This window comes from Myxine glutinosa, chromosome 3, assembly GCF_964187855.1.
Source record: "Myxine glutinosa chromosome 3, kmMyxGlut1.1, whole genome shotgun sequence".
NCBI lineage: Eukaryota > Metazoa > Chordata > Myxini > Myxiniformes > Myxinidae > Myxine > Myxine glutinosa.
In genome coordinates, this window is record NC_136263.1 from 31,176,626 (window position 1) to 31,191,295 (window position 14,670).

Here is a 14,670-nt window from a genome sequence, read left to right on the forward strand (position 1 = left end):
CTTCAGGGTTTTCAGAGTATTTTGGGTCTTTGTGGTCTTAAGGGTCTTGGGGGACTTAAAGGGTCTTCAAAGATCTAAGGGAACCCGGCAGTCTAAATGGTCGAAAGGTATATTCCAACAATCCGTAATTAATCGACATACATAATTAATAGACAGGAACCTACCGGCGTTCAAACAGTACATAATTAATAGACACATAATCACAGCTGGACGGCGGAACGGACGGACGATCGGACCAATGGCTTCCTGGACTGTGTTTTTCGGTTTTATATACGTATATAGATTCACCAAGACAGCTAAATTCAGGAGAAAACTGATCTCATTGATGTACACCTCTTTAACCTTTTCCTGCTTCCCCTTCCCACAACAGGCAGCCATTTCCATCTGGTGCAAGGGTCACTTTCAATGGGAAGGCATGCGTTTGCCAAGAGTGTGCACAGCCATCAGCGAGCTTGTTACGGCACTCACGCCTTGCCAGCAGTGAGTAATTCTACACAATGTTAATGATGCTAATCAACATACGACATGTATCATTATTCACACTGTGGACTTGGTAAAGTTTGCTGCTTTGGCTGGCATGTAATTACAATGTGAGGGAGGATTGTATAATTTCAATCTTTGGTTGCTTTAATGCTTTTATTTATTTATTTATGGAGAAATTTGTTTATTTATTAATTTATTTAGAAAATTATTTATTTTTAGGTTGGATTGATAAAAATTTGTAGGATCCATTTGACCACATTTGTAGACCTCTACATTCCACCATGAGTGTCTCAAATTAGCATGGGAGTGACAATGGTGGAGAGGGACAAGGCCAAGGTGGCAGGATAGGTCTATGTTATATTGTACTCACCTTTAAGTTGCCTCCTCAGATGTATCGTAGTGGGTGTCTGATTCGCACAAGCATAAACAAAGAACAGGACATAGGAGAAGGCCATTTGTCCCTTCAAGCCTGTGCAACATCTCCGCAACATTGATTCAATCAAACAGTTTTTAAACTTAAATTCACTGGGGGGCGGAATTCACCAATCAACATAGTGCAACGAAAATAGTATTTTTGTGCATATAATATATTATCTAACCATAAATAATCCAAATAGTAGTTGTTTATAATGGAGGTGGTGTTACCTGTTCACTCCCCTGGTGAAATCAGACTCGGAATTAAACCACTTTGAGAAGTTAATCAAATGGGTTTCCACTCGACCCAATCAGCTCTGTGAACTCAACAAAAAAATCTGATTTTCAGGGTGAAACAGAAAGGTGTTTTTATTATGTTGTAACTTTTTATTTGACATCAGAATGATACAAACTGATTTTACATAAAAATATGCAGGGTGGGCCATTTATCTATTCTATGTTTTGAACCCTCTTACACGAGCCTCTATTCTGTATACAAAAAAAACCCCTGTAATTCTGTTGCTAGGAAACAAAATCGAACAAAATGTTTATAGGATATAGGTACATAATTCAAGTTTTTGTAGGAAAATTTTATTGAATTCAGAAGTTTGCAAAATTAGTTATAAATTTCGATGTTATTTCCATCATTTTCAAGCAGTGTGCATCATTTGGCGATAGTCCCAGACCATTTTCTGTCGCATTGCGACCATAATTTCTCCAAAAGCTGCTTCTTTCTGGTCTTGAACATTCACTGGTTGAGTTGTGTAAACTTTGCCCTTAAAAAAGCCCCACAATAAAAAAATCACATGGGGTGAGGTCTAGCGAATGAGGGGTTCAGACCATATTGTGTATAGTACACATATATGTTCGACTTGTACGTATGTGTATATATACTCGTATGTATGTATGTATATATATATATATATATATATATGTATGTATATGTATATATATATATATATATATATATATATATATATATATATATATATATATATATATATATATATATATATATATATATATATATATATATATATATATATACACACACACAGACTTGGCATTTAATATGGAATATATTTTTTTCTTGACTTGGGTTTACTTTCTGAACTCGGTATATCAATCTGGTGAGTTTCTTTTATGCTTCGGTGATTTCTTTGTTAAAAGAACCATGTCACTGATTGTCTGTCGCAGCATGAAGTCAATAACAGGATTATATCACAGGTGGCATGACAAAATGTACGGGCAGGTACATTTGACGATTGGCCTCACAATCGGGTATATAAGGGTTGTTGCATTCTGTATTAGTGGAAAACAACTGCTGCACGTCTACAAAAGTTATTGCCGCTTCCCCTGGAGATGGTCCGTCAACTCGACAATGCTGTTTGTCATTTCGTGGTGGCTTTACGAAATTCCGGCATGAAACAGCGTGCTATTGCTCGGCAGTATGGCATCACTCAAGGTCAGATGTCAAAGATCCTGAAACGAAATGCTCAGTGGGGTGTCCCTCCTCCAATACCGAGGTCAGGAGGTCCCCGCAGAACCACAAGGAGGGATGATCGCCAGCTGCACCAGTTGGTCCGCAATGGCCATACCAAGTCAGCTAATCAGCTTAGGGCTGAGTGGCAGCAACTGACAAATGTGCCTGTATCCAGAAGGCTAGTCAACCAACGACTGGTTCAAGCAAGCTATCGTGCCAGGCGTCCCCTGAGAAAGCCACGTCTGACCAGACAACACCGCCAGCGCTGATTGCAGTGGGCCAGAGAGCACCGTCAATGGCAGCCAGGACACTGGAATCACGTGATCTTCAGTAACAAGTCTAGATTTCTTGTCTATCGTCAATATGGCCGCGTCCGAGTGTGCAGACAAGTGCATGAAGCCTACAACGAAGATTGTATAGTGCAACGAAGATTCCAAGCTGGAGGTGGTGGGGTGACCGTTTGGGCTGATTTTCATGCAGTGGGCAAAACTGACCTGGTTGTTCTGAATGGAAACCTGAAGCAGTTCAAGCACAGGGCCATTCTGGAAGAAACATTGCTTCCATTTGTTCGTGCAGCCTTTCGAGGAAACTTTGTTTTCCAAGATGACAATGCACGGCCTCATCGTGCTCGCATGATCCAGCACTTTCTTGCTGACAGTGGTGTAGAGCATTGGAGTGGCCTGCCATGTCCCTGGATATGAATCCGATAGAGAACTTGTGGGCAGAATTAACACGTCGAATCGACAACTTGGACCAGCAGCCTGCCTCTGTGCGTGAATTGCAGCAGGCTATTGTAACTGCATGGCAAACGATTCCTGTCCAAACCTTGGCAAATCTCGTGAACCGCATGCCTCAACGTGTACGTGCTCTCCTGAATGCTCGTGGGGGTTACACGAAGTGCTGAACTGTAATTTTACTGTCCGTAATCCCAGTCGTAATTTAACTTTAGTTTTTGTTTAAAAAATTTTTTGGCTAATGTGCAAAATAAAGAGATACTTCTGGAAAACGTACAGAAGTTTAACACAGTACTGTCCGTGAATTGAGTTCGATATCAATTTACATCACTTTCAAGGATCAATTTATTTGTTTCGAAATGTCAAATGTGGTTTTTGTTTCTTTTAAAGGTCACATTAACAAAATCTGGAATAATTTCAACATAATTCCAATGAACTTTTGGTTCTAAGTCATCTTGAAAAGTAAGTTCACCCCCACAAAAAAAAATTCCATATTAAATGCCAAGTCTGTGTATATATATATATATATATATATATATATATATATATATATATATATATATACACAAAGAATTAAGTTAAGCACCCCCCCCCGTTTTTTTACAACCTCGCACATTACAAGTTTGTTGTCATCAAAACAGTGTAATATACCCATGATATTGCTATATTTTCTGGAGAAGTGATATTATGGTCACATAAAAACATAACAATCATGCCGTTTTCAATATTTTATTCTGAATAATTTAAGGTGGAATTTTTTGGGAATTTTAGGCATATTTTCACCTCAATTTAAGTATGGAGCTATAGGTCCATCACGGACAGTGTGGATGACGTTTATGTTTTCTAACGTACAGTCATTGTTCTGAGAAGACCTCTAGCGATCTTTGCGTCAATAACGTGTGTAGGACCCACGTGATCGGATCACTGACTCAACCCTACGTCTCATAGACCCTGTAAGCCGTCGTATGCGTTGCTGTGGCAGGTTGTTCCATTCCCGATGTAATGCACGTTCCAATTCATCCAGATTGGCTATTGGAGGGACCATCTTCGCAATTTGTCGTCCCAACATGTCCCAAACGTGCTCGAGGGGGTTCAGGTTCAGGACAGGATTAGGGGGTGCTTAACTTAATTCTTTGTGTAGGGGTGCTTAACTTAATTCTTTGTGTATATATATATTGTTATAGATCGCGGTTAGATGTTATAGACCGAGCGGTGGTGTAAGACCGCGACCTAACAAACTCACCCGATTCACCCAGACTTTGGCCGTATCGCACCGTAGCTGCCCAATGGGGAAAAGACAAAGGCGACGAATGCAAAGAGGAAAAAGAAGGCAAAGAAAGGTTTGGAAATACGACTGAATTTATTGGCTATTTACACACAAGCAAAAAGAAAGCAATCAAGGTTTATTTACAACACATAAGACGCAGGTGACACAGGGAAAATACTAGCTTATACAGACTTAATTAACCCAGGACAGAACAAACAAAAGACGGACTCACGCGGGGAATTGCAGGAGGTGGATGGCTGGAGGTGAACGCTTGGTGGAGCCAACGCGGAGCTTGGTGGAGCTGAACGCTTGGTGGAGCCAACGCGGAGCTTGGTGGAGCTGAACGCTTGGTGGAGCCAACGCGGAGCTTGGTGGAGCCAACGCGGAGCTTGGGGGATTGGTGTGACGGGTTCTCTCTCCTTCCTTAGTCCCACCCAGTCCAACAACTTCCTCTCGTGCTTCAGGACTCTTTCTCTTTCTTTCTTGGTCCCTCACTCTTTACCACCGACTCCTCACCGCAACCAACGCAACCACTTGACCACCACCTCTACTGACTGACTCTTCACCACTCTGCACTTGACGACCGACTCCCAACCAACTCAGACCAACTCAAAGTCCAACTCCAGGCCTTTCTGTCTTCTGCTCTCCTCTGTAAAAACGCATCTCTCTTGGCCACACCCCTGCCTTGGGTTATATAGGCCCCCGCCCCTCAACCTTTGCGAACCTCCCCGGCCGCTCTTCCTCCGCCCTCTGTAGCCAAACCCCTGGCTCATGGTTGGTCGAGCGGGGCTGGTTCACTCCTCCCCTCTCTGACGAGGTGGGGAAACGCCTTCCTTCCCCCAACCCTGCCTCGTGGTCAATGGCGGCAATTGGATCGGAGGTAATATGGGCAATCGAGGGCTCAGCGGTGACGAGAGGGGATGTAATATGGGATGGAGATTTTGGGGATGGGAAGGAAAGGGGATCTATTCTCTTTCACTGGTGCAATGGAGTATTTCAATTAATGGAAGACACAGCCTTACGCTAATACACATAATAAGGATATAACTGTCAAAAGAAAGGATATATCGTGTCCTGCATGTATGTTTTATGGACTAACTACGGAAACGCCCTTTGACCTTTATACAACCACAAACGGAGGGAGGAGGGGTGATATTTTACAACAACCTTTTACAACAACATTTTACCACAACAACAAAATAAAAAAACATTCTCATATCCACAACACTGCACCCTCCTCCCCTTAGGCACGTCCCGGGCCTATTACTTTTACCTTAGTGTGGCACGTAGGTGTAGTTCCCTCTACTTTTAACCTGACCCTGAGTGCGACAGTTTTAAAACATAAATAAATGTGTCCCGCTGCTCCATTGCACCCTGCCTAACAGACTTACGCCCACAGTTAACCGAATTGCGGAATGGTCTTCAAACTATACACTGACGGTGGGAAGCATTATTTACACTGACGCTATTTTTATTTACAAAACTAACCCAGGACCTGTAATTGTTCTTTCTTGGGGGGGAGACAGTCTGTTCTGCATCAATGCACCATTAAAGCACCCAAAAACGCACCAAAGCACCCTCAAGCACCAATCGGTGCACAGTCATCACTGTTCATGAATAAAAATAACCAAACAACCCCTAACCCTGCAGGTGTCTCTTGCTCTTCGGCTCCCTCTGCTGGTTATTATTATTTGTCTTCCAGATGTTGTCATTCTCTTTTGCTTTGCTTACTGGCGGCCTATTTGCAATAAAGTGTGCCCAATGTGTCCTTCTTATTTATTTTATTTATGGCCCACAGGGCCGACTATGTGTGGTTCACCTGTGGGGCATCGGTGCCCTGTGGCCAAGGTCCGCCAGCAAGATTTCGGGCCCTCTTGGCCGGTTCCAGCAGAGGGGCCATGCCCCAACCCATGGGGTCCATAAGTGGTGCTCGGCCACAGGCATGTGGTCCATAATGTGGTGCATCGATGCAGACAGCTGGTTCTGGGAATTTCGGGCGCACAATGGCCGACCCACGCACGCTCCCCTCGGCGCCCAACGGCGCACAGGTCATGTGGGAGACAAAAGAAAGACAATTGAGCGAGGGGTAAGGTCACAAGGGTACACATCAATAAGGCAATGCAAGGCGAAATGCGTACGGAGGGCGAAGTGAGAAAGCTCGTCCCTACCGTACGTCACCCCCCTGTTACCTAGCCCACCCTTGCCCTTACCCCATATGTACAAAACCTACACATTAACAATTCGTCACTACTGTCACGTCTTCCCCATATTTCCCCTATACCAAATTCGTCACCACAATCCCTCTACTTCAAAAATTTGCCATCATCAATTCATCATCAATCCTCATAAGGAGGAAGAGATGGAATTACGCACAATGTCACACCCACGTCATGATGCGTCTCTCATTCCAAACATTTGCACAGTAAAAATAATTAAACATGGCATGGTGTGGAGTACCTGTCACCTCAGGTGAGTGGATGCAGATGGTGCGAGGAGATCCTTCATCCTAACTATCCTCTAAATGATTTTAACACACTTTACACTACCCGGGGTCTTTCTCCGGCCAAACCATTGGCCCTCTTACACTATGGGTTCTAAAAACCAATTCCCATTGGCCAAACTGTGGTGCTTTTCAATTTGGGGTCTCACTCCCCCGATTCATCTCCCGGTGCCCTCGCACAATTTCTGGGCTGTGGCGTGTACCTCTCCCAGTGGGTCTACCCACCTGCACACCTCCACCACTGCAGTTGCCACCCGAGCTTACCTAGCTCCTCACCCTAACCTATCTAACTGGGGCAGGCCCCTCCTGGCTCTGTCACCCCACTCGGTGCCCTCTGGCACTGGGCTACCCGGGTCCGTCCTCCGGATCCTCGGGCCCCATCCACAACAACTACTACCGGCTCCCAGAGCCCACCTGCGGCCTCACCTGGCCGACATCCTCACAGTGGTGGAGCGCCCAACCAACTACACACACTAACAGGCTACACGCCCAGCCATTTCCACAACACTAATGCACCCATCCACAGACCATTCTTTCACCCGCACCACAGATGCCAATATCCAACCACAATTTACCTGTACCCTCTACCTAACACTTACACTACCCGCCCCGGGTATCCGTGATGGGGGTCCACTCTTCCCCCATTCACACCTTCGCACCATCCACTCCACTCCACAATTTCCACCATACTCACTCCACGACCATCCATTCCACTACTCCATACCATTTATTCCATACAACCACATACACCTGTTGTTGCACACCTGTGCAATCCTACCTGGTGCCACCTGCACCCTCCTCCTCTTCCTGGACCAGTTGGTCAACACAACACACAATCACCACTACTCCCTCATACACTGCTCCACACACCTGTTCAGTTGCACACCTGTGCAATCACACCTGTCCAATTCTCACCTGTTCAATCCTCACACACACGGCATCATCTCAGCTAACTACTCCCTTCTGAAACTTGCGCTTCCCAGTCGTCCCTTTAAACTATTGCGCTCCCACGTCATTATCATCCACACTAATCTACCTGCGTCCCCACTACAGGTATCAGTCACTAACTAACCTTAACGTTACCTAATGTCAATCTCTTCTAGATCCCTACAATATAACCTAACCCACCCGGGCTAGTTTTCACTGCCATACACCCCATAAACTATAGCTCCTTTGCCCCACGTCTGTGAGGGATGGTGGATTTGCCATCCCACCACATCGGGGGTCTCTCACTATCAATTTTGTACACCTAAATTCCAACCAATCAAAAATTTGCCAATCACTACTCATCATCTGCCAATCATTACTGCCAATCCTTTGCCAATCATCAAATTTTGTTTTTCTCTAATTTTGGGCCCAAAACACTATTACTATCACGATCACCATCATCACAGTCCGCTATATCCTAGCCTCGGTGCGTCATGACATCATTAAACTCGGCTTCGTAAAGCCGAGCAATGAATTCGGGTGGTTTGGTTGCCTGCAGGTTGAATCCGTCCGGCTTTCGGTTCAAGGGAGGTGGTTTGGTTGGACCGAGATTCCACGCACCATCTCGGCGCGGCACCTTGCGGTCCCGGGCCCGATGGCTCCATCTCCCCCGGTCGGAACCCCGTCCCCACGAGGGGGCACCGTTCCGCTTCCTCCCACTCGCCCTCGAACCGGACCGGTCGCCTCGCCCGACAAAGCCCGGACTCGACCGTGTGGGGCGGGGCCAAGCCCGAATCGGCAACGACGCTTCGAAGAGAAACGACGCAGCTTCGATCGACGCCGGGCCTCGCACCCAACCAAGCACCCCTCGCACCGAGTGCTCGCATCGGCTATCCGTCGCTCTAACCACTAAACCGGTTACCATCGACGCTTCACTTGCATGCTTACAAGCATACGCTACCCCTTTCACCCTCACAAAACCTGGCGTTCCAACGCCGTCCGTACATTCCACCAACGCTCTCTCTGTTACACACCACACCTCTTGCGCACACTTCGGTCCACACCTCTCCTCCGTTACGTCCTCCGTAACACTCACCATGGGCGTGCACTCCGTATTGCTCTCACTCCCTGTGTCACACCCCGTACACACCGACGTGCATTCTCGCTCGCACTCGGTTTCACTCCCACACTTTATAACACACCCACTCGCCGACGCACACTTTTTCCTCCCACGCGTGCCATTTCCACTCACTCGGGACCCTTCACCAACGCCCGGGTGCTTCCTCGATCCCAAGCGCGCGAAAATTCTTTTGTCGCTAAACATCCTCTTACAAAATCTCCCAGCACAATATACAGCACGACTCACCTGGGGGATGCTTTTCTCCATGCGAACCTGCAAACTTCCATTCGGGTTAAGCACAGCATCGTGATGTGAGCAGGGACTTTGTACATAATCCATTTCTCCCTGCAATTCCCGGGTTACCTCCGTCATCTCTTCAATTTTAATTCCCGCTACTGCTTTTTCTTTATTCACCTCGGCGACCGTTGGCTTTAATAAAACACCCTCCTCTACCTCAGCGGTCGCCGGCTTTTCCCAACACCGTGTCGCGATTTCTACCCCCGTCATTGTACCCGTGCTTTTCTCCGCTTCGCTCAACCAGCGCTTTTCGACTCGCGTTACCTCGTCGTGCACCCCTGGGACCCTTTCGCCCAACTTGCGGTCTCTGTCCCTCTGCTCCCTTTCCTCCCTATCGGCCCTCATTCCGTTTATTGTTGCTTCAATTTTATTACTCAATCTCTCCCCCTCTATTCTCAGCATCTCGGTGAATTGCGCCATGAAGTCCCCCACATCAAAGCCCGCTGGTAGTGGTACGGTCATGGGCGCGGCAAAATTTGGTGCCGCTGTAACCACGTGCGCGAGAGCGCCATTTTGTGCACCTGATACCCCCACAACCACACCTTCTTTACTCTCCTCCACCACTTTTTTTCCTAAGTCCTGGGTCGATTCTACCCCGTCTATCTCTCCCACCGGCATCCCGTCGCCTTGAACAGCCATGGCGCGATTTCAAAATTCGGATTTTTATACAACTAACAAATTTCGGCTTTATAATTTCGAGCGCGTAAACGCGCTCCGGGTCCGATCTCACTCCTCGACACCAATTGTTATAGTACTAACACAATTGGTGTCCAAAATTTGGGCTAAATTAATTTAGTCCCAGGTTCGAATCCCACTCCTGACACCAATTGTTATAGATCGCGGTTAGATGTTATAGACCGAGCGGTGGTGTAAGACCGCGACCTAACAAACTCACCCGATTCACCCAGACTTTGGCCGTATCGCACCGTAGCTGCCCAATGGGGAAAAGACAAAGGCGACGAATGCAAAGAGGAAAAAGAAGGCAAAGAAAGGTTTGGAAATACGACTGAATTTATTGGCTATTTACAAACAAGCAAAAAGAAAGCAATCAAGGTTTATTTACAACACATAAGACGCAGGTGACACAGGGAAAATACTAGCTTATACAGACTTAATTAACCCAGGACAGAACAAACAAAAGACGGACTCACGCGGGGAATTGCAGGAGGTGGATGGCTGGAGGTGAACGCTTGGTGGAGCCAACGCGGAGCTTGGTGGAGCTGAACGCTTGGTGGAGCCAACGCGGAGCTTGGTGGAGCTGAACGCTTGGTGGAGCCAACGCGGAGCTTGGTGGAGCCAACGCGGAGCTTGGGGGATTGGTGTGACGGGTTCTCTCTCCTTCCTTAGTCCCACCCAGTCCAACAACTTCCTCTCGTGCTTCAGGACTCTTTCTCTTTCTTTCTTGGTCCCTCACTCTTTACCACCGACTCCTCACCGCAACCAACGCAACCACTTGACCACCACCTCTACTGACTGACTCTTCACCACTCTGCACTTGACGACCGACTCCCAACCAACTCAGACCAACTCAAAGTCCAACTCCAGGCCTTTCTGTCTTCTGCTCTCCTCTGTAAAAACGCATCTCTCTTGGCCACACCCCTGCCTTGGGTTATATAGGCCCCCGCCCCTCAACCTTTGCGAACCTCCCCGGCCGCTCTTCCTCCGCCCTCTGTAGCCAAACCCCTGGCTCATGGTTGGTCGAGCGGGGCTGGTTCACTCCTCCCCTCTCTGACGAGGTGGGGAAACGCCTTCCTTCCCCCAACCCTGCCTCGTGGTCAATGGCGGCAATTGGATCGGAGGTAATATGGGCAATCGAGGGCTCAGCGGTGACGAGAGGGGATGTAATATGGGATGGAGATTTTGGGGATGGGAAGGAAAGGGGATCTATTCTCTTTCACTGGTGCAATGGAGTATTTCAATTAATGGAAGACACAGCCTTACGCTAATACACATAATAAGGATATAACTGTCAAAAGAAAGGATATATCGTGTCCTGCATGTATGTTTTATGGACTAACTACGGAAACGCCCTTTGACCTTTATACAACCACAAACGGAGGGAGGAGGGGTGATATTTTACAACAACCTTTTACAACAACATTTTACCACAACAACAAAATAAAAAAACATTCTCATATCCACAACAATATATATATATATATATATATATATATATATATATATATATATATATGTATATATATATATATATGTATATATATATATATATATATATATATATATATATATATATATATATATATATATATATATATATACACATGTGCTGACAGGATGGTCTAGAGCAGTGGTTCTCAAACTGTTTTGTCCATGTCCTGAAATATGAAATCACATTAACCTCGCAACTCAAATGGTACCTGTGCCTACTTAGTACTGGTACCTAAGATAATACATAGCCCATGGGGCACTGATGGTTATTTCCCCACAATTTCTAAGAAGATTTTAAAATATTGTTGTGGATATGGGATTTGGCCTCCATCCATATCCGCTTGTAAATATTCCCCTATTTCCCCAATACTCCCCAACTATCCCCAATCCCCCATTCCCTAGTCCCATTGTCTGTAAACAACACTCTGTAGCCCCGACCTTCCCCTTTTTCCCCCATTAAATGTCGTACCCAGGTTCACCGCATCTCACGTAGACAACTTTCGGACATCTTGCTAGTTATTCTTAGTCTATGTCAGTTAAGGACTCGTTTCCATTAATTCTGACTCTTCGTTGCACCAGAATGTGATTGTATGGCACCATTAGTAAGTTTAGGACCTCCCAATACCTCCCCGCATCTCTTCCTCATGGAACAACAACACCAACAACAACAACAGCGGCGGCGGCGTGGCGGCGGCGCGGGGAGTGTGCGTCCTCACTCCGGCTTGGTTAGCCGCCATTGAACATGTGCTCCGACGGGGTTACCACGCAGGGGCTCACTGTCAGCTCCTCGTCAAGGGCGGAGCCCGGTAACCCCCCGCACCCAATGAGAAGCGGCGGACCGATTCCATCTTGGGCGGAGCTAACGAGCCGAGGGCGTGTCACTCCCCGCTGGGCATGCGCAGGAAGACGGAGGTGACGTCAGATGCGCCTCAGCTTGGAGAGAAAAGGACGCCACCTCCAGCGCGACGATACCTCCCCGCATCTCTAGACCGGACCGGGTCGATTCTGCCCCTGAGCCAAGGTGCACCTTGAGCTATCGACTGCCTGCCCTTCCTTGCCATCAATCCCTGTGTGAGTCAGTCTTGTCCCGTTTGTCTGTGGTCTGTCGGGGCTAAGATAAGACTGTGTCTAAGTGTCCATCTTGCTGTGCTTTACCTCTTGCCGTGTAATCTAACCGTTCTGCATAACCAATATTATATCCTCCTCCGGAGGTCTTGAGAACTGTACCCCTTGTGTCGTTGCCTTAATCCCAGCCGTTGTGTCCTTTTCCTTCATTGATTTAGCATAGCGCGATTCGGCCAACGTTCGAGTGTAATCGGGTAACTTGTGCGAACACGGCGGCCATTCCGCTCGGTCAAGCAACATCTAAGTCGTGTCCGTAACAGGGACAAGACTGACTCACCCAGGGATTGATGGCAAGGAAGGGCAGGCAGTCGATAGCTCAAGGTGCACCTTGGCTCAGGGGCAGGCTCTAAGAAGATTTAAAAATATATTACCTGACTTTGAGGTGAAACACCACTTTTCATCGCCGAATAGGGGGCGCATCCGGACGGGGAGCACAACCCCATGAGACCTTGCTTTCCCAATGTATCATACCAACCGAATTTGTTGCATATCAGTCATGTAGTTTGTGAAGAACAAAATTATTGGAGAAAAACAACCAGAAAAAAATACTCGTGAAAAACTCCCTCAAATTTTTGGTTTATGAGGGGGCGTTTCAAATTTGGGTTGTGACACTGGGTTTGGGATCCTCTGATCTGGAGGTACGCACACTCGCCTCTGAGGATTTGAATCTCGGCCCAGCTATAAACCTCCATCCTGATGTTTCACTGACAGTTTGACTCATCAATGTGCGTGCCATCCCTCAGATGTATGTTAGACTGGGCATCTACCGACATTAGATGGTGGACATTAAAGATCCCGCAGTGTGCTTCACGAAGAGTAAGTGAGTTATCACCGGCATCCGAAACAAATTAGAAATTCCTTCCCTAACTGATGCTGGGAAGGTAATGGCAAACCATCCAGTATAACCCTTAACAAGAAACTGCTTCAGCAGTACCGACACTTTCACAGAGTATGGTACACATCAGAATTGGAATATACAGTACATATGCAGTGTGTATATATATATATATATATATATATATATATATATATATATATATATATATATATATATATATATATAACTCCATGGTAAGATCTCCAACCTTTAATTGCACAAACAATGACTCAACGTTTCGATTAACAACATGTGACAAAGCCACACTCCTCCGTTAATCTTCCTCAAGAGTGATAAAATCATCTCAACATCCCCTTATATACAAAGTGGGCGGGGTATATGCAAAGTGGGGTGGGCAAAGCTGGACAGCCAATCAAACCGTATCACACCGCTCTCGTGAACTGAGAACGTTACTGACCAAATTCAAAAATCACCGCATATTAACGGCTTATAATAATCCTGTAAGCAATGCTGGATTATAACTCAAGTGTTTAGAAAATCCGGAACAATCATTCATTGACTTACCGGTAGCGTTTGATCCACTCTTGTGTAAACGAAGCAGGCATTCCATACTTTAAACAACGAGTCCACATAATATGTCACACAAGGTTTTTATTTGGACAATTTGCCCCCTCTCCCTCCCCCCCCCCCAAACACCCCTCTCCCAAACCCCCCCCTCCGCTTCCACCCCCCTTCCGGTTTCCCCCCCCCCATTTGTATCCCCCCCTATGACTCCCCCTTCCCGCATTCCCCTTGACCGCAGAGGGCCACATGTGATGATCTTCATATTATGGCAATTTTATTTTATCTTAAAAATTTTTGCTTTAATATATTTACAGTTTTAATTTAATTTGCAATTTAATTATTTACAAGTTTAACTTCTAATTAAATGTAATGATTGTTCCGGATTTTCTAAACACTTGAGTTATAATCCAGCATTGAACTTGGGGACGACTAAGAAGAAGACCTTTGTTGGTCGAAAGCTTGTCGAGAATTAAAGATCGACGTCCTGGAGCTACGTCCGTGTCTGATTTAATCTCCCGATTATTTATTGAATGCAAATGAGCCGCCCTGCTCGTACTGTGGAGTTTATACTATTTCTCACAGTTTCTCAGTTTCTCACAGTGTATATAATTATATATATAATATACTAGCTTGGCTCGGCTCGCTACGCTCGCCTCACCCCTGAGGAAAGGGCTTATTTTACCTGAGACTAATGACTGTACCTGAGTTGCTGTGTTGTCATGATTTTCACCAATCATAATACAAACAAT

At 46.1% G+C, this 14,670-nt stretch overlaps 1 protein-coding gene and 1 long non-coding RNA gene across 3 annotated transcripts in view; one reads left to right on the top strand and one right to left on the bottom strand.

Moving 5' to 3' along the window:
• The window catches only part of LOC144891281 (uncharacterized), a 426,767-nt gene extending 418,868 nt beyond the window's left edge, over nt 1–7,899 (bottom strand). The window contains exon 1 of the long non-coding RNA XR_013622794.1: nt 5,549–7,899. This is a non-coding gene — a long non-coding RNA (uncharacterized LOC144891281). The remainder of the gene's footprint in view (nt 1–5,548) is intronic.
• The window catches only part of LOC137423715 (actin-binding LIM protein 1-like), a 353,241-nt gene that overhangs the window by 186,209 nt on the left and 152,362 nt on the right, over nt 1–14,670 (top strand). For both annotated transcript variants that reach the window (XM_078773796.1, XM_068111161.2), the window contains exon 4: nt 371–480. In XM_078773796.1, the coding sequence (XP_078629922.1) occupies nt 371–480 (110 nt within the window). The remainder of the gene's footprint in view (nt 1–370; nt 481–14,670) is intronic.